This window comes from Silurus aristotelis (assembly GCF_946808225.1).
Source record: "Silurus aristotelis genome assembly, chromosome: 11".
NCBI lineage: Eukaryota > Metazoa > Chordata > Actinopteri > Siluriformes > Siluridae > Silurus > Silurus aristotelis.
In genome coordinates, this window is record NC_139584.1 from 27,268,405 (window position 1) to 27,290,953 (window position 22,549).

The 22,549-nt window shown below is 40.2% G+C and overlaps 1 protein-coding gene and 1 long non-coding RNA gene across 4 annotated transcripts; both read right to left on the bottom strand.

Moving 5' to 3' along the window:
* Nucleotides 1-796: 796 nt before the first annotated feature.
* kansl3 (KAT8 regulatory NSL complex subunit 3) lies at nucleotides 797-16,632 on the bottom strand. Of its 3 annotated transcripts, XM_083554131.1 has the most exons (22): nucleotides 16,610-16,632; nucleotides 16,273-16,557; nucleotides 14,525-14,812; nucleotides 14,269-14,439; nucleotides 13,945-14,035; nucleotides 13,016-13,333; nucleotides 12,787-12,903; nucleotides 12,104-12,202; nucleotides 11,921-11,992; nucleotides 11,756-11,830; nucleotides 11,511-11,668; nucleotides 11,349-11,412; nucleotides 11,037-11,225; nucleotides 10,412-10,568; nucleotides 10,082-10,159; nucleotides 9,455-9,637; nucleotides 8,870-8,954; nucleotides 8,552-8,676; nucleotides 8,228-8,316; nucleotides 7,916-8,123; nucleotides 4,444-4,556; nucleotides 797-1,305 (listed from the first exon to the last, which is right to left on the bottom strand). In XM_083554131.1, exons 3-22 carry the CDS (start codon nucleotides 14,737-14,739, stop codon nucleotides 1,303-1,305), a joined length of 2,610 nt encoding a protein of 869 aa, XP_083410257.1. In that variant the 5' UTR covers nucleotides 14,740-14,812; nucleotides 16,273-16,557; nucleotides 16,610-16,632; the 3' UTR covers nucleotides 797-1,302. The 3 variants fall into 3 exon arrangements, with proteins under 3 accessions (XP_083410257.1, XP_083410258.1, XP_083410259.1); XM_083554132.1 differs by lacking the exons at nucleotides 10,082-10,159; nucleotides 16,610-16,632 and having other exon boundaries at nucleotides 16,273-16,552; XM_083554133.1 differs by lacking the exons at nucleotides 797-1,305; nucleotides 4,444-4,556; nucleotides 10,082-10,159 and having other exon boundaries at nucleotides 7,441-8,123.
* A 2,839-nt stretch (nucleotides 16,633-19,471) lies between these two features.
* On the bottom strand, nucleotides 19,472-22,277 carry LOC310733164. Its single transcript, XR_014535636.1, has 4 exons — nucleotides 21,998-22,277; nucleotides 21,780-21,870; nucleotides 20,780-20,897; nucleotides 19,472-19,633 (listed from the first exon to the last, which is right to left on the bottom strand). It is a non-coding gene; the product is annotated as an uncharacterized lncRNA (long non-coding RNA).
* Between the last annotated feature and the right edge of the window lie 272 nt (nucleotides 22,278-22,549).

A 22,549-nucleotide genomic window follows, 5' to 3' on the forward strand; every position in this document is an offset into this window, starting at 1 on the left:
CAAGAGAAAACAAATTGTTGGTGAAAGAATAACTGTTCTATAACATTATTGATTTACATTCATGCCATTTGGTAGATTATATATATATATATATATATATATATATATATATATATATATATATATATATAAATATAAACAACTGAGCTGAACTTAATTTAATGCCACAGCAGTGGCAACTTAGTGGTGCTGGGATTTGAACTCATAGCCTTCAGGTTTAAAGAGTAAAAGACAGGAGGTTTTAAGGTTTCGTTGGGAGTGACGATGATGGACAGGATTAGAAACGAGTTTATTAGAGGGACAGCGCATGTAGGACATTTTGGAGACAAGGTGAGGGAGGTGTGATTGAGATGGTTTGGACATGTGCAGAGGAGAGACATGGGGTATATCAGTAGGAGAATGCTGAGGATGGAGCCACCAGGAAGGAGGAAAAGAGAAAGGCCAAGGAGGAGGTTTATGGATGTGGTGAAGGAAGACATGCAGGTAGTTGGTTTGAAAGAGGCAGATGTAGAGGACAGGGGGTACATGCGCTGTAGAGGACGTCCTACATGCGCTGTCCCTCTAATAAACTCGTTTTTAATCCTGTCCATCATCGTCACTCCCAACGAAAACCTTAACATCCTCAAAAACCTCAACATCCTAATGGGAAAGAACCACATATGGCTGGAAAATACGTGTTCCAATACGTTTGTCCATGTAGTGTATATTAACTGTATTGTAGTTTTATTATATATTAGTCGGCATCATTAAAGTATAAACTTTGTAACGCAATAAGAGGGAGGACAATACCAGTACAACAGTTGGAAATGTCTCTTTATTTGGTTTTATTTTGATTTAAATATATATTTAAAGTGAGGTGGTTAAGACGAGCTGCTTTGGGTAAATGTCAACACATTTCTAAAGTAAAGCTTGAATTTTCAGAAGAAGTTCTAAAAGGCCCAAAAGACTTTGCACTGCCTTTTTTTTATTGTCATTCACAATAGTATACACATGTACAGTATAATGAAATAATGTACTGTTTTTTTTATTACAGTTTCACCATTGAGCAGTACCGTATACAGTGACTAATCTGAGACTCGCCCAGAAGTGATGTTAAAGCGTTCTGATTCATATCCGCTCATATCTGCCTGCCAGTAAGACGTTCAGTTATATGCAGAATAAAGTCCACAGCTGTTCCAAAACTCGGCCTCGGTGGGAAAGCAGGTGCGGTCGGGAAATCAGGGTTTCTCCCAAAGGCTCAGCGGTCTGCTTACGGATAAAGCCAGTGAGCGTCAATATGAAACTTTTCCAAGAAAATTCCATTCACTGGGGAAACAAAAGTGGAGTAGTTACTCAGTGCCTCAGTGTTGCTCACATCACGAAATAACTTCTGCTATAAAACGCTGCAAAGTGAGAAATATTATATCCGTAAACAAAATGATAATTCAACTGAGCACAAATGAAGTGGTTTAAATAGGACTATTGAAAAAAAAAACAATACACAGGTTACAACCATGCAGTTAGAATTTATATTTAAAACGTTGCAACTTGATAAGTTGATATACATCACACGGATAAAAGTATTGGGACACCTGACTTTTCCAGCCATATCTTCCACAAATTGTTACCACAAAGTTAAATGCACACAATTGTATTTTGATGTCTTGGATGCATTTAAACTAGGAGACCCAGAACATGTTCCAGCAGGACAGTGTCCCTGTGCACCGAGGCAGCTCCATGCTTTACATGGGTTGGAGTGAAAGATCTCCAGCTATAGAGATTTAACCTTCAACCTATTGAACATCTTTTTGATGGAATAGAACCCTTACTGCACCATTGGCCTCCTCCCCTCAAGATAGAATGGTAGTTTAGTGGTTAAGGCTCTGGGTTACTGATCAGAAGGTTGGGGGTTCAAGCCCGGGGATGGCCAATCTGCCACTCTTGGGGCCTTGAGCAAGACTTTTGACCTTCTGTGCTCCAGAGGCTGCTATATTATGTCTGACCCCAACTTTCGAACAAGTTTGGATTTGTCAAGAAAAGAATTTCACTGTGTTGTAATGACAAATAAATGCTATTCTTCTTCTCACCTTACTTACATCAGCTTCTGATTTTACTAACACCCTTGTAGCTGAGTGAACACAAATCTCCACAAGCACACTCCAAAATCTAGTGCAACATCTTCCCAGAAGAGTGGAGGTTATTATAACAGCAAATGGGTAACAAAGGGATTTTGAAAAAGCACATCTTATAGTGAGGTGTCACAATTTATTGTCTATAAAGTGTAAACATCGAATTAATTACACACACACACACACACACACAAACACACACACACACACACACACACACACACACACACACACACACACACACACACACACACACACACATATATATATATATATATATATATATATATATATATATATATATATATATATATATATATATATATATAGCCAATTGTATATTATTATATAGCCAAGGTCAATTTCAAAATCACAAATAAGAAGTGAGGAGGACGACCATGTAATCAGATGCATGATGCGCATCGAGGTCTCCATGAATCCTGTCGTTTATTGCACCCTATTGAAGCAAAAATTCTTTTAAAACATTTGAAATGAAAGATATCGATTAAATTTGTGTTAAATTTGTGTTAAATTACACTTTGGGGAAGGAAAAAAAAAAAAAAAAAGCCCCTGAAAGATTTGACTCAGTTTGGAATGGCGATGTGTGTAATTAAACTTGTCAGCGATTTTAATGAGATAATTAGCTCTAAATTCTGTTTTCTGCTCAGAGAGACTGTTACTATAGCAACCACTCGAAACCAATCGATTCCGATGCTGGGAAATGAAAAGGCTGCGGATGTGGCGTGAGATTTTTATTTCACCTATTTTTTTTCTTTTTTTAAAGAAAGAAACCCTATCAATAACGACAGAGATGATCAGTTTGAATTAAATGACAAGTGACAGGCAACAGTGAAAGGATTTTGCACAGCTGTCACCAGAGAATTACATTTGGAATTACATGGAGCATGTGTAGTGATGTAAAGACTCAGGTATTAAATTATAATCCAAAACAAAAAAAAACTGCACATCCGGCTCAACTGCACTTCATTAAAACATATTTATTTAAAAAACTCCCACTGTTTCTGCCTTCCGGAAATGCATATGGTGTCAATTCTTATTATTTCTATCAAATTCCATCTTATTGTAAATTACATTTTTTTATTCTTATTCAATTTTACTCCTTTTTTTGGTTTATGTCCCCTTGTAAAACAAATAATAATTTCGGTCACGTACAAGACGTTAAAAGCGTCCCACAACACATCTTACTGTATACGCTTGCGTATCTAGAATTGGACAATAGTTAACATTGTCTTTCCCTCAATCACCCAATCGCAACAAAAACAACAACAATAAAACAACTGGAAGGTACCATTACATCAGTTCAATGTTCTGGAGTATTGTGGGTTTTTTGTTTTTTTTTACGTATTTATGGCACGTTATGATCCTCATTAAGTGTATTTTAGTTCCAAAATGTAATACTATAAAATGTGGAAAAGTTTACTCAGGGTTAAAATGTTCATGCTGTTGCTCTGAAAATGATATTCAACCTAAAAGTGACTCTATTAAGCTCAGCTGATACACTGCATCGATTAATCTGCCAATACAATATATGTACAAATGTAAACACTTGAGCATAAGATTGGTGCTTTTTAAACACCCCATTCCACATGTAGTTCCCATTTCCTATTATAATATTCTTCTGATTCCCAGATTTTGGTGTGTGCTTGTAGAGATGTTTACTCATTCAACCACAAGGGTGTTAGTAAAGTCAGGTGCTGATGTAGGTGAGGTGAGGAGGCCCGGGGTGCAGTCAGCATTCACATTCATCCCAAAGGTGTTTACTTGGGTTGAGATCAGATTTCTATAACAGACCACTCAAGATCTTCCACTCCAGCCCTTGTAAAGCATATCTTCATGGAGCTACTATCAGCTCCTTTATAGAGATGGGGTCTCCAAGTTCAAGTGAGGGGAAAATTTAATTCTACATTGTGTGCCTCCAAATTGGGGTAGAAGTTTGGGAAAGAACTACATATGGCTGGAAAGATCAGGTGTTCCAAATCTTTTGTCCACAGTGTTTCTCCCATAACTGCAGTGGGATGTTTTACTGTATGTATCTTCTCATTTGCTATGAAATTTAGTTTAAAGTGGTCACTACTGTAGTGTTAGCATCTTCATAAGGTTTTTTCTGAATATAAGTTTCAATGAAAACTACGTATTTCAGAAGCACCTTCAGCGAGAATGTAAGCAACCCAGCCAGACCACCTATTACAAGGTAAGTGTGGTTTCTTCAGGATCTACTTCCTGCCTGCAGCTGCAAATCACAGCAATGCCAGTATTCGGTGCAACCCCATTGTGGTTCATGCGATATTGCTTTTACATAAATCCACACCCCCACCTGCTGCTCGGACGTGTTGTGAGGCGGCAGTACAGCTCCAGCGTGACCCAGAGCTTGAACTCGACTTGGCTGGCCTCGCAAAGTCACTGTGATCGTAGTAGGGGCTTTCAGACCTGTTCAAAACATACACACAAAAAAAAAAACAGGATATTTCATGTTTTGAAACCTGGTTGCCTCTGCCAGGAGGTTACACCCATTCCATTGCTAGAGCTTTCAAGAAGATGATAAGCCCAAACTCTCAGGATATCTTTCTTTTAAAGTTTTATACAAATTTGCATTGATCCTAGTCATTGGAACCTCAAACCAAAATTGAAGATAGACATTTATATCATACAAACCTGAGGAAAAAACATTCTACATGAATGAGATCCTTAAACAAGCATCTCCAAGTACGGTATGTGATTTTTGAGCATCGCAATCCACATTTAGTCCCAAATCACTCTTCTGGGAAGATGTTCCACTAGATTTTGGAGTTTGCTTATGGATATTTGTGTTGATCAGCCACAAGGGTGTTATGAAAGGCAGGTACTGATGTAGGTGAGGAGACCTGGGGTGCAGTCAGCGTTCACATTCATCCCAAAGGTGTTCAGTAGGGATGTGTTTAGAGCTTTATCCCAGCAAGATCTTTCTTTACAAACTATGTACACCAGATCTCCAAGGAGCTCACTTTCTGCACAGGGGCATCAGGAACAGGTCTGGATTTTCAAGTTCAAGCAAACGCCAAATTTCATTATAGCACATCTAAAGACGTCAGGTACAGTTGAGCACCTCCAGATTTGTGGTAACAGTTTGAGAAAGAACCACATACAGCAGGAAAGGTCAGGTGACCCAATACTTATGGCAATATAGTGTATATTTAATCAGATTACAAGAATATACAAGTATATTCACTTGCTATATACACCTTTTTTATATTGAATTGACGATGTACACACTCGATGAGAGAGAAGAGAAACGATTCCTGGCATTCACAAATAAAAACCTCGAATTACTTCCTCAGAGAGAAGTCTCTTATAACACCAACACCATGTCCTACACTGTGACACATTGATGATTCTAGCACAGCAGACTGCAAACTGACCTCTGCAATTATATCCACAGATGGAACTACAATATCTTCCTCCAAACCAAGGTGTTTAAACAGTATCTATAATAGCGTATGAGGGCAGCAGTGAGGCACAAACAGCCAACATGGCCATTAAAATCTGCTCAAGGAGCCACATATTGGGCAGTTAATTGTGGAGCATGTAGATGAATTGTCTATATGATCGGATCAGTTGTGTGTGATGTGCGTTTTTTTTTGTCCCAGGTTCTACATTTTGCACACTCCAATTGATTTTTATGACCATCTAAATTCTAACAAACATCATGTTACATGAAGTCCAAATAGATTATTTTATGTACATATTAAATTCATGGTTTCTTTGTTAGCTCAATCAGAAGATCCCAAGTTTACATAAATAATTTGATAATGAACTTAATATACACTAAATTGGTATCAGATAACCTGATTTTACCTGCTATACGACTATGTGGCGACATTCAATTTTCCCTTCAGTTGAACTACGAGACTCAAACCTGTTCCAGCAGGATAGCCAAAGCTATGAGATGGATTGAAATGGAGATCTTGAGTGGCCTGCTATGTAGCCTTGAGCCTTAAGCTGCACCATCAGGCCTCCTCACCGACATCAGTACCTGAGTTTACAAACACCCTTGTAGGTGAATAAGCACAAATTTCCAAAATCTAGTGGAAAATCTTCCTAGTGGGTATTATAAGAGCAAATGGAGATTAAATGTGGAATGAGACTCCACATTTAATTTGAACTCAGGTGTCCACATATTTTTGTCGATAAGATAATGAAAGCTTTTACCATGAATATGATGATGCAAATATATGGCTTTTGGACACTGTAAAGACCTGAAAGTACCAGAGAAATAAATAGCTTATAGGGAAATGTGCAAAAAGAACAAAAAAGAATCAATATATATATATAAAAAAAAAGCATAATATGCAAATAAAAATGATGTTCGGGAAAACAAGTCATAATGCAGAGATAATGACGTAAACGTTATACAGCGCCCTCTGTTGGTCTAAAATTGTTGTTGCAAAATTCACGGTTCGGTACAATTTCTAAGCAAAACTAAATTTTTTGTCGTTTTTCTTATTAACGCAGTTTATTATTAACATTTGCGAACATCAAGAGTTCACATTTTTAGTTTAAACAATTTTACATAAAATACCTGCTTGGTTAAATAACAGAATTGTTCATTTAAAATTTTATAAAAGAATAAATCAAATTAATGCTATACACTAATATATTGATTAGGTTGAGTAACCAATTAAATTAGCAGAAATTAAATTGATTGAATAAAAATAAATGGAAAAATGTAAATAGTTTATTTTTTACCCCGTTTTGGATAATACAGATGTGTATGTAAGTGTGTGTGTGTGTGTGTGTTTCACATTTAATTTTCCAAACATATGATCTTAAATGTTCTACTTATTTCAGCACACTTTAACAAATGTCTTCATTCATTCTATTCTTCATTCTTTCACTCCCTCGATACGATCCTTTTAAAAGAAATTTCCCACTTCCCGGTTAGCGGCTAACGCTATGGATTCTTTAGCGTTTTAATGTAACAAAAATATTTACTGTACGGAGCGAGCAGCCACAGTGACACTGCGCTAACTCTAGTTTCTTGTTTATACCCCTGCCATTGTTGTGTACGTTTTCAAATGTAACAAATGTACTAAACTAAACAAACTTAAGTGGTCCGCCACTTAATACGTCCTGAGGAAACTGAGATTTCAACTAGTGTTCCGGACGAAAAAAGGATTGCATTCCGCACACGTGTACCAAACTGAATGCCCTGTACCGAAGGATTTCAGTAAGAATACGTGTACCGTCACACCCCTAATATAATATATACGCACAGAAAAGGGAAAAAAAAAAAAGGATGAGGGGGGGAAAAAATGACAAAGCTTGACATCAGTAATGCTGGGTGGTTGTTTTTGTTTAATGAATGCACTTGTGAGTGGATGCCGAAACCAGTACATGTGCGTCGCACCAAATAACACAAAATATATTAAAACGGAAAAAATTAAGCACATGAACATAATGAAAATGCGGAAAACAGACAAACATATGAACCATATGAACATTAACGGGAATATTGTTAAAGTCGCTTTGTGTCTAAACTGGAAATCTCGCCTGCATGTTGCTTTTCTAGAAGCGACCCCCCCCCCCCCATAGTACAATATATACAGCGTGATTGTGGACATCTTTTTGCTGATTCAAACACAATACACTTTCTTTCCCTCCTCCGTCTACGGGTAAAGCACTTTCTTGCTGCGTCGCTGCTCGACGCTTCTGGTCGCTTTGCTAAGACGGTAGTCATGGTAACATTTCCCTGAACACTACTCAGCGCGGTCGCCGCTGTTTGGTGGAGCGCGGTGTCGGTAAGGACGTACCCGCGCTCTGATTGGCCACGTGGGCCAGTCCTGGCAGGCTATTGGCCAGTTTGGCCAGGCCTCCGTTTGTAAGCAGCTGATGGATTGCTGTGCTTTTATTTACTCCAGAGCTGGTGGAGACGACGGGAACGGCGCGGACCAGAGTGCCACCTACTGGACTGAGTGATGTTAATACCTGGCTGTGAGTCTGAGCTTTTCCAACTGAAGCCTTAGAGAAAAAGAGAGAGGGTTTAAAAATTACATATTGTCTATTCAGCAAAATACTGCTAGTACAATGTTACAGTTGTGTGACATCATCGTCTGGGTTCGTACCTGTGTGCTGGAGGGCAGAGCAGGAGATTTAGAGCTGATCTCCTGCAGGCTGAAGCTCAGGCCCTGCAACAGGCTACTAGCAGAGGTAGCTACACACACACACACACACACACACAATAAAAGCCAACATCATAAATATTCATTTCAGGCATAATAGCCCCTTATGACAGAAGCACAAGCCCACAGACTGGAGACAGAGTGTGTGTGTGTGTGTGTTTCAGCCTGGATTATTATAAGAATTAGGGATTAGTTTGTTCTTTATGAGGAATTTTAGCTCTAGCTTGTGCTTCTGGACTTTTATTGGTTCTGACCCTCCTTTTATACCTTGTGCAGAAGTCTGGACCTGTGTCGGGGTGGTGGAGGAGCCGGATATGACTGACGCCTGCAGGCTGTGGAAGGAACCTCCTCCTGAGCCGATACCTCCAGAGGCATCAGACAAAGAGCCAGACCTACCGAGACACAACAATCACAGTAGAGCCGGGGCCTCAACCTAAAAACAATTGTAACTAGTATAGAGAATTAGCCATAATATTACTCACTATTACTACGTTAATTATAAAAGTTGAAAATACACAACTAGAAATACATTCTGAATCGATTCAAAGTTATATGACACAACATATATGCTGAATGTTAATATACCTTTGAGCAGTCAACAGTCCAGTAAGATCTTTAGCACCTGATGCACTTTGGCCCATGGTGACTGTAAGGGGTTTTCCAGATGCACCTACAGTAATAAATAGATATTAAATTACAGTCTATACCATTTTAATCTCCATGTAGATATTCTTGTCATGTTTTACTCCTAATAGTCAATATTTGTGTTATTTTACTGATACCGTCAGCTGAGTTGGATCGTACTTGCCGATAACCAATTAATCAACCGATTTTTATAGGGATACTGGATAAAAACAAAACTATAACTGTCTATGTAATATAGTGAACTGAATTTTATTACAAAAAAACAAACACTGAATACTGAAAATGTGATAAATGGAAAATGTGAATATATTCATTATATTAAAAAATATTTAGGGAAACAAAAAAAAAACAGCACGTGGTGTCAGAGATTCGCCTCTGGAGGCCGCTCTCGTACTCTACAACAACAAAGGATTTTTTTCAGCAGCAAACACGACCCAGAAAAACTATCTGTATGGATTTGCTGAAACTATCGGGTATAGATGGCAACGAAGTGGTCGACCTCGAACGTTAAAACCGTGTGTTTACCTTCCTGGATGCCGGGAGGCACCGTGGTACCGGATGCATCGCTGTGCGAGACAATAGTGACTTTGATCTTGGCCCGTTTGGAGGATTTTGTGGAAATCGTTGGACTCGGCGTCTGCCTTCTTTTCAAATTGAGTCGCTGTTCGTTCTGTTCAAAACCTTCTACCTGTTCGCCGGACACGGGCACTACAGCACAGAAAAACAAGAGAGGGTCATAGAGTCACACACAATCAAGCCACTAAGTTTAATGAGTGACTTAGTGAACCAAAAAAAAAAAAAAAAAAAAAGATTTGCCATTTTGTATGAATTAGATTAAATTGGGTAAATATTGAGACACTCCTTTTTTTTCCCTTTTTTTTTCCAAATATGTGCACACTGAATTCCAAACGCGTCTTCTTTGATTTATGAGACTAGACGCCAGACGACGACCTTCCTGAAAACTTTGTCCGCGAAAAAGGCGCGTTTCTTCAAAGCGGGATTTAAAAAATGGCCAATAAAAAGAAGGAAGAAGTTTAGAGGAGTGATGAAAAGAGAGAGAGAGATGCCGGGAAAGCGAGAGAGAGAGAGAGAGAGAGAGAGAGAGAGAGAGAGAGAGAGAGAGAGAGAGAGAGGGGAGGAAGATATACTCACCAAACAGACAGGAGGGGCTGCCAGGAGGAACACTCTTCCTCACCAGCATGCTCTGTTTCATAATGGCAGCGAACTGAGCTACAGCGGACGGAAGACAAAGAGAATGAAGGAGAGGGGGGAAAAAGAGAAGGATGACAGGAAAGTAGGAAACACTCCCACATACACATCATGGGGAGGTGGAATGAACTGAAAGGTGACTGAATGCTTACAATTGATAAAACTACTAACCGATTTACTGTTCTCACACACACACACACACACACACACACACACACACACACACACACACACACACACAGGGAATGTGTGGGTACCCTCTTTTCCCCTCACCTTGAGCTTGTTTGTGTGTAAGCATGGTTCCAGATCGCTGCATGTGTGTTTTGAGGAGCTGGGTGGCAGTGATGAGGCTCGACTTTTGAGCCGGAGACAGAGTGCTCGTCTTGGGTTTGGGACTGGCTGTGGGACTGCTGCACACACTGGACATGTCCTACAGGGGGCAACAAACAAAAATATAACATTAGTCCATATCTTTTATAGTGACAATATGCTTACATCCTAGAATCTGATTGGTCAGGAGGTGTTGATTGCAGTTGAAAATTCGGTCAGCCTAGTGATCGCCCCCTAGTGTTTTCTTACTTGCACTGCACTTTAAATTTATTTTGTTGTATTTGTACTTCTGCGCTGCAGTAAACAGAAGACAAAAAGAATGAATTGACAAATGTTAAGATATTTCTTTAGAGGTTGTATTAAACCCAATAAGTCTTGCACCAAATCACTTTTTAATGTTCTAGAAAAGCTACAGGAGGTGAACAGATTCCCAGGGTGTGGAACAGCTCTTCTGCTCACACAAGTTCAAACAAATAAAAAAACAAACCCCAATACCAAAGAGTTACCAACAATTACAGTGAGAAAAACCACTGATCAAGTCCTATTCCTCGCTAATTCATGGTCTAACCTCTGATCCTGAAGGGGAGATGGGGACCCTGATGGCTGGCGACGACGGTCGAGACCTCTCGGTCTCAAAAGGCAACTCGCGACGTGGTTTCTTTTTCTTCTCCGCATCCAGATCCCGAGTTTCCGCCGAGGTGAGGCTGGAGCTTTCTGCTCGCATAAGAATGCCTGTCAGGAAATCTACGATCTCATCCTGAAGGAGGTAAAGAAACATCAAACATCTGGTCAGCTAATCAGAAAAAAAAGTAAATTGCATCATGGCAATAAAATGCTTTGATGCTGGGTGATAAATATATATAAACACTTAAGTGTGAACCTGAATGCAGCGATCCACCATCGTCTGAGTCAGACCTTCAAATTTCATCTTGGAGGAACCGATCCTGCGACATGGACAAACGGAAGACAGAAAACATAAACCCGGCCGAGTTGAGACATGTCTGAGATAAACGCTTGTAAAACTTTACGTGCACAGTCGCACCTGAGATTGTCATCTGCTCCTCCTACAACCACCATGCTGTTGTCTGCTCGGATCTTCTCCCTGAACTCCTCAATGTTCTCTGTGCCACACTGCAGCGCGTTCTGACCCACCACGAACAGCACGGGGGTCTTCATGTCCAACAAGGGGTCGTCTACGTCCTGAAATTAAAGCTTGTTTACGTTCACCCTATATGTAGCTATAAGGCAGTTTTTTTCAGGTCCAACATGATGCCACTGAGTATTTACCCCTCTGGGTCCACTGACTGTTTGCAGAGGGAACCCCAGACACACGACTGCAGTCACATGCTCCATAAGAGACACCTACAAACATGGAAAATAAATGAGGTGGGGGGAAGGGAAGAGAGAGAGAGAGAGAGAGAGCTAAATAACTGTTTTGCGTCAATAACTTACATGGCAAGCGATCAGGGCCCCCACGTTCCAGCCCACCAGGATGATGGGTTTGTGAGGGAAGTGACTGTGAACCTGAAATCAAAATCACCAAATCATTTTTAAAGCATATTCCAAGCTTCTTCACCCTTTTCCGGAAAATATTTAATGAGACACAAATCAAAGTCCCTCTTTCAGACTTCTCACCTCGATGACTTTCCCCCTGACGGTGCCGATCAGGTGCTCGAGACACTGAGTGATCCCGATGTTTGTGCCGCTGCCCACGTGAGTGTTTATGGGAATGACCTGGCACAAAGGAGTCCCGTTACTCATTTCATTCTGATTCAAATGGTGCAGATCTTTACAGGCAGGTGAGGAGAGAGACGAGACCGGGGTTCATTTAGAAATTCAAATATGCAGATTTTTTCAAGACTATATTTAACATATGAAATATTGATTTTAATTTCCAACTATATCATGCGTTAGTCGCAAGGTAGAGGGCGCTGTACTGTCATGGCAACAGTTGCATCACAACTGAATCACCATTCACCCCCCCATAATAATCCAGACCCGGAAATCACTCTAATCACTTCCCATACTTTTTCCACTCTTTTCCAAAAATGCATAGGAACTCACAATGAAATATCCAGAAAGAGAAACGACAGACTGATAGAAACAGGAAACACACACACAAAGAGAAGACAAAGGCAGTAAAAACAGATTCACAGAGAGGGACGGAGAGAGGGAGAGAGAGAGAGAGAGAGAGAGAGAGAGAGAGAGAGAGGGGAGAAAAAACAAAAACAACAGAAAAGAGAAAGACAGATGCAGAAAAAAAAATGAGGAGACAGAGGGAGAAGAGGTAGAGACTACAGTGTGTGTGTGAGACTTGCTTTGCCTAGACACGAGAGCTGCGATTGCCAGAATCTCATTCGGCGAGAGGTAGAGAAGGTGGGCAGCGTGGGTCCGGATGGACACATCAGGATCAGAGGGGAACCAGGCAACTTATTCTGAATAAATCAGAAACACACACACACACACACACACACACACACACAATAAACAAACACTTCGACAAGTTTAAACCACCCAAAGCGCATTGATATAAAGATGACTGTGTACCGGTTTGTTTTGGGAGAGCACGCCCACCGCTGGATCCCAGGGGCGCTTCAGGAGCAGAGAGAGCGCCTCACCTCCAGCCGCGCCCGATTTAGTGGACGACGATGGCAGCATCCGCTCGATCAGCGACGGAACTTTGCTTTTGAGGGTCTGTAGGACGTCAAGGTAGGCGGCCAGCATGGCCAAGCTAAGAGACTCCACCAGGGTGCTGTGTAGCCACTGGGTTAGCTTAGCGTCCCAGTTCACGCTGGCCAGAGCGTGCCGAACCTTACGGGCGCATTTGTCCACCGCGATCCTGCGCAGGACGGGCTCGTTACAAACCTGACAGACGATCAGAGACAAACGCGCACGGGTTTTAATTTTCATACACGGGAAAAGGTTCGACAATGACGGCTACTACAGAAACATACACTATAGAGATTTCCAGCTTTATGTGCTTCTCCCTCAAACTGCTACCAAAATGTCTTTGGATGCGTGAACATGAAAAATTTTCCCTTCACTTCAACTAGGAGACGTAAACCTGCTCCACCAGGGCGATGCCCCTGTACACAAAGCAAACTCCATGAAGATGTGCTTTACATGCTTTTAAATGGAAGATCTCCTGCTATAAAGCTCCAACCCTACTGAACACCTTTGGGATGAATGGGGAAGCTGACTGCACCCCAGGCCTCCTCACCTCAGCTACACCAATACATGACTTTACTAAGAGCCTTGAGGCTGAATGAGCCCAAACCTCCACAAGCACACTGGAAAATCCAGTGGAACATTTTCCTGGAATGGTGAAGAATGAGGGAATTATACGAGCAAATTGGCACTAAATGTGGAATGTGATGCTCAAAAAGCACAACCTTTTGGTGCATTATGACGCAATTACTACCAACAAGAAGGAGGCGCCGTGTTAAAGCTAAATTACGGAAGTGTAGATCTCTCACACTCTCGTTAGCCAGCCTGGCCAGTCTCTCCGCCTGCAGCGCCTTCAGGACTTTATTAAATAGCTTGTTTTGCGCCATGGTCCACCCGGTCCTAAAAGAGAACAGATTGCCATTGGCCTCATTAGGAGAATGTATAAGTCTTCATACTTCACAATAACTACACAAACATAAATAAATAAACACATCAATGATCTGAATTCTCTTATTTGTAAATAATCCATTTCATCCCGGTTACAACTGAGCCTGAAAAACCACAGGTATCATTCTGAAGTGTCTCGGATTCCTACAAGCAGCATGAGGCGGGCCACCGGGTCATTTCCTTACTTGTTAATATGATCTTCCCAGTCGTCTGGAGGCAGCGGTCCGTCTGCAATGGTCCGGGCAAACAGGACGTGGCGCTCGCACTCGTTCATCACGCTCCGGGCTTTCTGGTTGTCGTAGAGAGGCATGGGAGTGGGCGTGATCGTCTCAACATCGATGGACATCTCGGACTCCCTGTGAAAAGCCATTTTCGATCATGGGCGTCTTTAATGCGATAAGATCGACCCTGATAGAAAGTCTGCATAAAAGCGTTACTCACACGGAGGTGTCCGGCTGCCGGCGCGGCGTGACGAACAGCATGCGGGTGGGCCGGGCACTGCTGGCGTCAGGGTGGGCGTTCCAGGGCTTGGCATAGCTGTGGTCCAGGAACACCAGGTCCAGTTCTCTTTCATGCACCGACAGCTGGAAGAGCAGCGACGTGCCCATGCGTCGGGCCGACGTCTGGAAGTCCCGCTCTCCGCCCACGCGGTACATGATTCTCTAAACGGGAGCACGAAACGTCCCACGGCACGGGCGCACATTCAGCGCAAACATCAGATCGACACAGCTGCAGAGGACAGAGGAGCATCATGATGTCAGGACCAAGCATTCATCCATCCATCCAGTTGCAAAAGAGGTGGAACATTTCCAGCAGATTTCCATGGGAACTTTATCTGGGAAATTCTGGAAATATCCCAAAGTGGAAGAAGATTTATGGAAATGTATTAAATGAATTAATTTACTCCTGTTTTAGGTGAACCTGCAATTTTGTAAATTCTCAGTATATTCCGATACATTACTTTTAATTCACATGAAAAATCTTAGGTTTGGAAAATTCCTGGAATGTCACAACCCTAAACGATACAAAAACATCTCCGTCTACTTACCACCAGTACCTTTACGGCGGTAAGTGAATTAATCTCCAGTTTAATTTTATTTTGTGAACGGATACTGAGCTTCTAAGTGCCTTCGGAAAACATTTCTGTCAATCGAAAAGACGTAGATCTTTAATCAGCGTTTGAAATTTCAAGTCACCCAGATGCTTGGAGACCTAAGGAAAGTTCATCACATCCAGAGAAGAGCCTCAACCGAGCTTGACAATAGAGATAAGCGTGATAAATGCTCTAAAGTGAACACAGCCGGCATGCTGCTGGCGCAGTAGGCAAGTCCTGGATGAGAGTTTTATATCTGAAAAAGGAATGTAAGCAATGGACTAGTGTAAGGTGGAAAGTACTGGACGGTATCCTGGCTCAGACGTTAAACCCTAGACAGTGCCTAGACACAGCCCTTTGAGAAAGGAATTGCAGTCTGGAAATGACAAGAGACTGAGAATCTGAGAAGCCCATGTGGGATGAAACAGATCAGTCCTTCTTATGTTGTCAGTCTAGACGTGAGGAGGTGGCAGCTTAGTGGTATGTATCAGAAGATCACGAGTTCTGGTCCTTAACATTCAACCGCTCAGTTGTAAATTGCTCTGGATCACGCCGTAAACATGTGCGATGGACAGTTGGTGGTCCATGCAAGAGACATCACAGTTACCCATGGAGATCACAACATCCTGAGAGGTTTGCTGGATGATGGCATGAGATCAGGATCAGGTTTATTGGCCAAGTAATTTGGTTCCAGCTGTTGGTGACTTTCCAAATTACAGACATAAATAACACTATACAATTAGCTTAGATTATACAAGACAAAAACAGACGATACAAGACAATATAAGCAATACACGTGAGACGTGCTGAAGCTGAAATCGTCAAACAGTCTACAAGCACTACTTCGATTCCGTCGGAAATATCGCGATATTCCACGATATCGCGGATCGAGCCAACCTGCCCGCCTGTTTGCCCACACTCACCCTGATACACTTAGGCTCCAAAAAAAAAACGCTTTCACGTCGCTTTCCTTACAAACAAATAAATAATAAAAGTCAAATAATAATAAAAAAAAATGATCACCGGAAGCCTTAATAATACGCTTCCTGCCAAATATTAGCAAACTAGCTAGAATTCGGCATACTAGCATACTTACCCTTTTTCTTAATCCGCCATTACCGCAGCACGAGGCTTTACGTCATTGTTTTGGTTTTCTTCGCGTCTATGAGATGCAAAAAAAAAAAAATATATATATATATATATATATATATATATATATATATATATATATATATATATTCTTTAAAAGTTATTAAGTGAATAAATCGATAGGGCGGGTTTAAAGACGGAAACGCAGTTGATAGCAACCTCGCGGCTCGATCATGGCCGCGTCGCTTTTGTTTTGCCACCGCGCCTCTGCTGGACGCACAGAAAACCCGGACTGGATTATACAGCAGTGAGGAACATGGATTAGCGACACGTAAAACCCGGACTGGATTACAGAGCAGTGAGGACACCGGATTAGCGACACGGCAAACCCGGACTGGACTAGATCATCGCGGATTGGTTCACGCACCACGGCGCTGCTAAATCCTCGAATCCGATTGGACGAAAGGTGTTAACCAGTGAAAAATACAACTTTCTATTTCGAATCCATTAATCATTAGTCATACTTAAATCAATCCACCTCTTAATACCGTGTATACAGTAATCCCCTGTTTATCTCGGTGATTCCGTTCCAAAACCGCCCGCGATAAACGAAAAACCGCGATAAATGGACGCCACCCCAAACATGCTATTTTATGTATACAGTACTGTACTGTATTAACATTTTACGTCAATTGGTAATTAATAATTATATTTGTGTTAATGCATTTCATTATTTCAACATAAAACTCCATAAAAACAATTCTCGATAAGTTTTTTTTGTCTATCATGCTATCCATTAAAGACCGGGAAAATTAGCTAAACAAATTAGTTATGTGGCAAATGCAATAAAAAGGGGTGCGAGATTCGAACCGTGGTAAAGCGGGGGGGATTAATGTAATATTGAAATCATCAATATTATATAGAAACGCAGTATAAAACAGCACTTTATCACAGACAGGTATGATCAGCTGCACCGCCCACATATAGTTCAAATTGTCTGTTTTAATTGATCTGTCATATCCTCTGTATATTGTGTTCTCTTAAATTTCTCACATTGTCTATGTTGTCTTGTGTTTTCTGTATTGTCTTGTATCGTCTGTTTTGTCTTGTATAGTCCAAACTAAATGTATAGTGTAATCGATGTCTGTAATTTTGAGAGTTATCAACAACTGGAAACAAATTCCCTGTGTGTGTGTCAACACACTTGGCCAATAAACCTGATTCTGATAATGATTTATGCAAATTCAACAGGGGAAAAAAATGCAACAGTATTAATGGTTTTTGAAAAAGCTTAACAACTGTTTTTAACTGTTTCGACAGACCTTTCCTCTTGATGTCCAGCTTTTCATGAAAAAATGTGTTTTGAAAATGACCTTTTGTAAGTGTATCTGCAAACAAATTCATTTATTCTCATCTGTCAGCAATTGTGGAATGGAAAAAAAACGTAATTAAATTAAAGCCGCACGAATATATTTGAGTTTGTGCAGTTTGCTACAGATGCAGTTTGCGAGCTCTGACTAGTGCACACTCTCTGACCATCCAATCAAAAGGTCGTGAAAATATCAACATTATTGTATGCCTGCTAGAGGACCCCGGTGTCGCCAACTCGAAATCTGATTGGTTAAATCCATAGCTTCATTGTCATGTATCTGCACTGTTAATTCTGAAGAACACAAGGCATATTGTTTTTTTACCCTAGCAACACATTGTATCTGAAATACGATTGGATAAAAACTCTAATATAAACATACACTACAGGAGGCAGTGCAAACAAGGGAAAAGCTATGAAATGAGGAGAATAAAATTTTCCAAAAAAATGAAATATATTCACGGAAAAAAAAAATATTACACAGAAGTCAGTGATTCTGATGATGTTTAGGCCTTGCTGGACCTGACAGCCCAACACTGCCTATACTATTGTGGTGGAATTGAATGTCATTTGAACATGTTTGCATTAATAATGGGAAATACAAATACACGTGAGCTGGGAAGGAAGCTGATAAAGCAAAAAAAAAGGGAATATTTGGTCAATTTGAATGGAAAAGTGAGTATACATTTCGTATTCATCAATCGTTGTACAAAAAAACAGTATTGCAAGAGTGCGGTTATACTTAATATTGATATTCCAATTATTTCACGCCAGGCACAAACCTGTGTATCTGCACTCTAGTGAGACATTGCTCAATTTTTTTTCTACTGTGTGAATTGCTAAATTGTCTCTAATGACAAATATCTAGCAAAATTGTACAGTACATTAAATACATTTATGCTCAGGATTAAACCCTGAGCTCTGTGAGGCTGCATTGTAATCCTTTTTTTGACATTGGACCTCCTGGAGTGTTTAAAGGCTCTGGCATGGAGAAGCTGTTGCTGGATCTGTGATGATCACAAATGTTGAGCTCAGTAGCTCCTTGTTTTATACCAAAGACTGTAGAAAGAACATTTACTTATAATCTTATACTCCAGTAATCATGTTAGTTCTCACTCTCCAGTGTTCTGTATTGTTGAAAGATTTATGATCAAACTCTTGATGTCACCCAAATGAGGATGGGTTCCCCTTTTGAGTCTGGTTCCCCTCAAGGTTTCTTCCTCATAATATCTAAGGGAGTTTTTCATTGCCTTTCTTTGCCACAGTCAAGGTCAAGGTCGTGGCGACTGCTCATCAGGGATAAATGCACACCATTCACCTTGACTGTTGATTTCTGTAAAGCTGCTTTGAGACAATGTCTGTTGTGAAAAGCGCTATAGAAATAAACTTGACTTGACTTGACTTGACTAATTAAATCGGCCATTGTGAGTCCAATATCAGTGTTTAAACTGTCAGTGTTTTTAGAATATTGTAATTTATTTTGGTGGCCTCAGGATGCGTTTGATTGGGCTTCTGATTAGAAGGTTAGACGTCCCATCGCTTAATCAGCTGTCATTGGTGGGGCCTTGACCAAAGCTCTAACCCTCTCAGCTTCAGGCCGTTTAATGGTTAACCATGTGCCTTGACCCCGACCTCATAACAATCCAGGATATGGAAATAAAATAATTTCAATGTGCTATAATATATATGGGACAGGTGTCCCCACAGTGGTGTTGCACACACACTAATCTGCAGTGTCCCCCTAAACCACAAACCCATATCTGTGTTAAGAAATGTTTTTATTGGGTGTGGTATCATGAGTGTGATTGTGATCATTGTAATAAATGTACCAGACACATTCTGATGTCGCATTTTGTTTTTAATGTTCAGAATCCAGTCTCAATCATCATGTTAGCAAGGTAGTGACGGGTCGTCCCTGTTGACCACTCGGGCCTGGCACGTGTCATAGTCGTACTGCACAGTGCAGAGTTTAGGATTCGGGTTGTTCGGTGGCACAATCCTGAAAGCAAGCATGCATTTTTTATTATGTCGGTAGATGCTGTAAATTGTGATTTGATCTCTTGGAAGACATTACAGTTCAATCACGAGAAAGACGATTGAAATGTATATTTAGCTTTCCATCTACAAAATGACTCAAGTGGTGGCCTGATGGTACCAGGATTTAAACTTAAGACTTTCTGCTCTTAAGTCCAACATCTTAATCACTTAATTATAACTAGGCCATAGTGAATGCATGGTATATCATTTTAATTCATTTCTGCAGTTGCAAAAAATGTTTCATGCATAGAATGAAAAAACATGCTTGTTTTATAGAGCAAATTATCAATAAAGGTGTGATAACTAATAATAGCAGGTGTTTTTTCCCTCTTATACCAATAATGACTTTTTTTTTCATTACTAAAAGTAAGTCAAAGAAAGTAGCTTTGATCAATCAACAGTTTCATTACAAATATATTTTGTGACAGATTCCTAAATGAATCATTAGTTCCTGTTAAACAGCCTATTGATTATTTTCCTGTCTTACAAGTGGAATTAAGGAAAAAGAAAATGCAGCTTGTTAAATGTAGAAATTTAGAAGGTGTAACTTTGAAATAGCCTTTATAATGTATAAACCTTTATTTTTATATTATTTTACATTATAAATAATAGTAATCGAAATTATTGCTGGAACAACGTAGAAGATTCATCCATACCTTCTGACTCATTATAATGGAGATTTCAAGAGCACCTTGGTATAAAGAATTAATAAAAAAAAAAAAAATGTATTTCAGCTTCTCCCATGTGAAAATCGCCCCTGTGGCGATTAGGGGTCACCACAGCGGATCATCCGCATGTTTGATTTGGCACATGTTTTTACATTGGATGCCCTTCCTAACACAACCCTCTCTATTTATCCGGGTCTGGTTCCCTGACCGGGGATCGAACCCGGGCCGCAGCGCTGAGAGCGCTGCATCCTAACCACTAGACCACCAGGGACAACGTAGAAGAATGAATATTGGTAGTTCTAATTCAAATATCTCTTCAGAATCAACCTTTGGTGGTGTTTTACTTCTTACTCTCTCTCCATTTTTTAGTTTAAAGTTAACGAACAAATCTGAAGCGCTTTACGAGTGAGGGGGTGGAAAGGTCAAGACGGCGTCCTTACGTGTCGCAACAAGTCATGCCGACGGACGAGCAGTGACATTTGTAGCATTGCGAGTTGATCCAAGTGGAATCCAGGTCGTGCTGTATCCCATCCGTGTTATCGATGCAGCTCGTCTGACCTGAAAACATCTCATTTATTAGATCTTATACAATAAATCAACTTTATTGCTGTACTTAAGTCTTTTTTTGGATACTTTCTACTTTTACTATCAAAGATTTTAAAATTTTAATCTCTACTCAAACACATTTATGATTCAGAAAATGTGCTTTTAACTCTTACATTGCGCACCCCTGTTAAAGATCATTTGTCAAAAAAAGATGTCAAAAAGAGCGCATATAATTGTGAGAACCAGCCTTTGTTGAGGTTGAATAAAAAATATTTAGTCAGCTCTGAATATTTGGTTTTTACTTCATCTAAAATACATAATGACATAATACCGGCTGTTGTGTTGCTTTTGCTCGAAATAGTGGGTTTTTTGGCTTTTTATTAACATGTGTCTTGGTGTTGATGACTAGTGCAAGCCTACGTTCAATTTGAGTCAAATACTCAAGTGCTGTTCAAATCAGATACTTTTACTCGAGTTATATCGAAATTGGTGGAATCGCCTGGAGTCTTTTTTTTTCCCCCAGAGACCGTGGAACACGCCTTTGCATAGGAGGTAAACTCAATCACAGGGCACAGTTGCACCTTCACTACAATTTGGAAATAAAATGTCTTTGTGCTGAGGGAGGTAATGAAAGTACCACAATGGAAACCAGTGAAGCATAGGAAACATGGAACTCCACTCACACAGGGTGGAAGCAGGACTCAAACCTCAAACCTTGGATGATTTCTTTGGCATTAATGTTAACCACCAAGCCGCCATACTATACCCAGTTCTTATATATGGTCTCCGGTCACAATATGATACAAATATGCAAAATATATAGCAAATATTTATTTAAACTACAGATAACTGTAAAGAAATAAAAGGATGATGTTGATTTATTTATTTTTTTACCTTCTTCCAAAAACGTTGTTTCACAGTCTGGAAACTCTCCCTTAATCAAAAGAGGAACCAGAAAAACGACCAAACCGAAGAGCAAACACTTCTGCGAAGATGAAATGAACAACTCGTTTTCAAAAATCATTTTCCTGACGATAATATTCATACATACAAAAGTTGCAGCAGATTTTCCTAATCCTAATCTTGCACCACACCTAAAATCAAACTCTTACCATGCTTGTATGGTAGTTTTCTCAAGGCCACAAGATACAGAGCGAATTCCACTTGCCGGATCGCCCACATTTATACTCGCACAAGCACCACAATCGGGCAAATAAAAGTGATAAAAGGAACAATCGGTTCTGTTTGCCAGCAACTTATAGAGGTCATTTCCTTTCATACGAAAAAATATGAGAAGAAAAAACATGGGCGGTTCACGGATCGAGAAACAAGGACACATTCATTAAGAGCTTGATTATGTCATCGGGATTGATTATGTATTAAGAGCAAACAAAAGTCAGTGTTAGCATAGGTTTTCATAAAAATCATAATACTTTAATCTTTGATAACCTGGGTTGTGGCTTGACTTGCAATCGGTTTTAAGTCGAATATTAATCAACTCCTACTGTGTGATTTGTTACACTTTGCAACAAATAAGTTCAATAACATTTGGAAACTAAGATCTATTTACATTTGTCTTACCTTTAATAGTAGTGTAATAGTAATCCAATTGAATGAATACAGTGCCTACACCTAAAACGTTCTTCTATTAGATGATAGGTTTA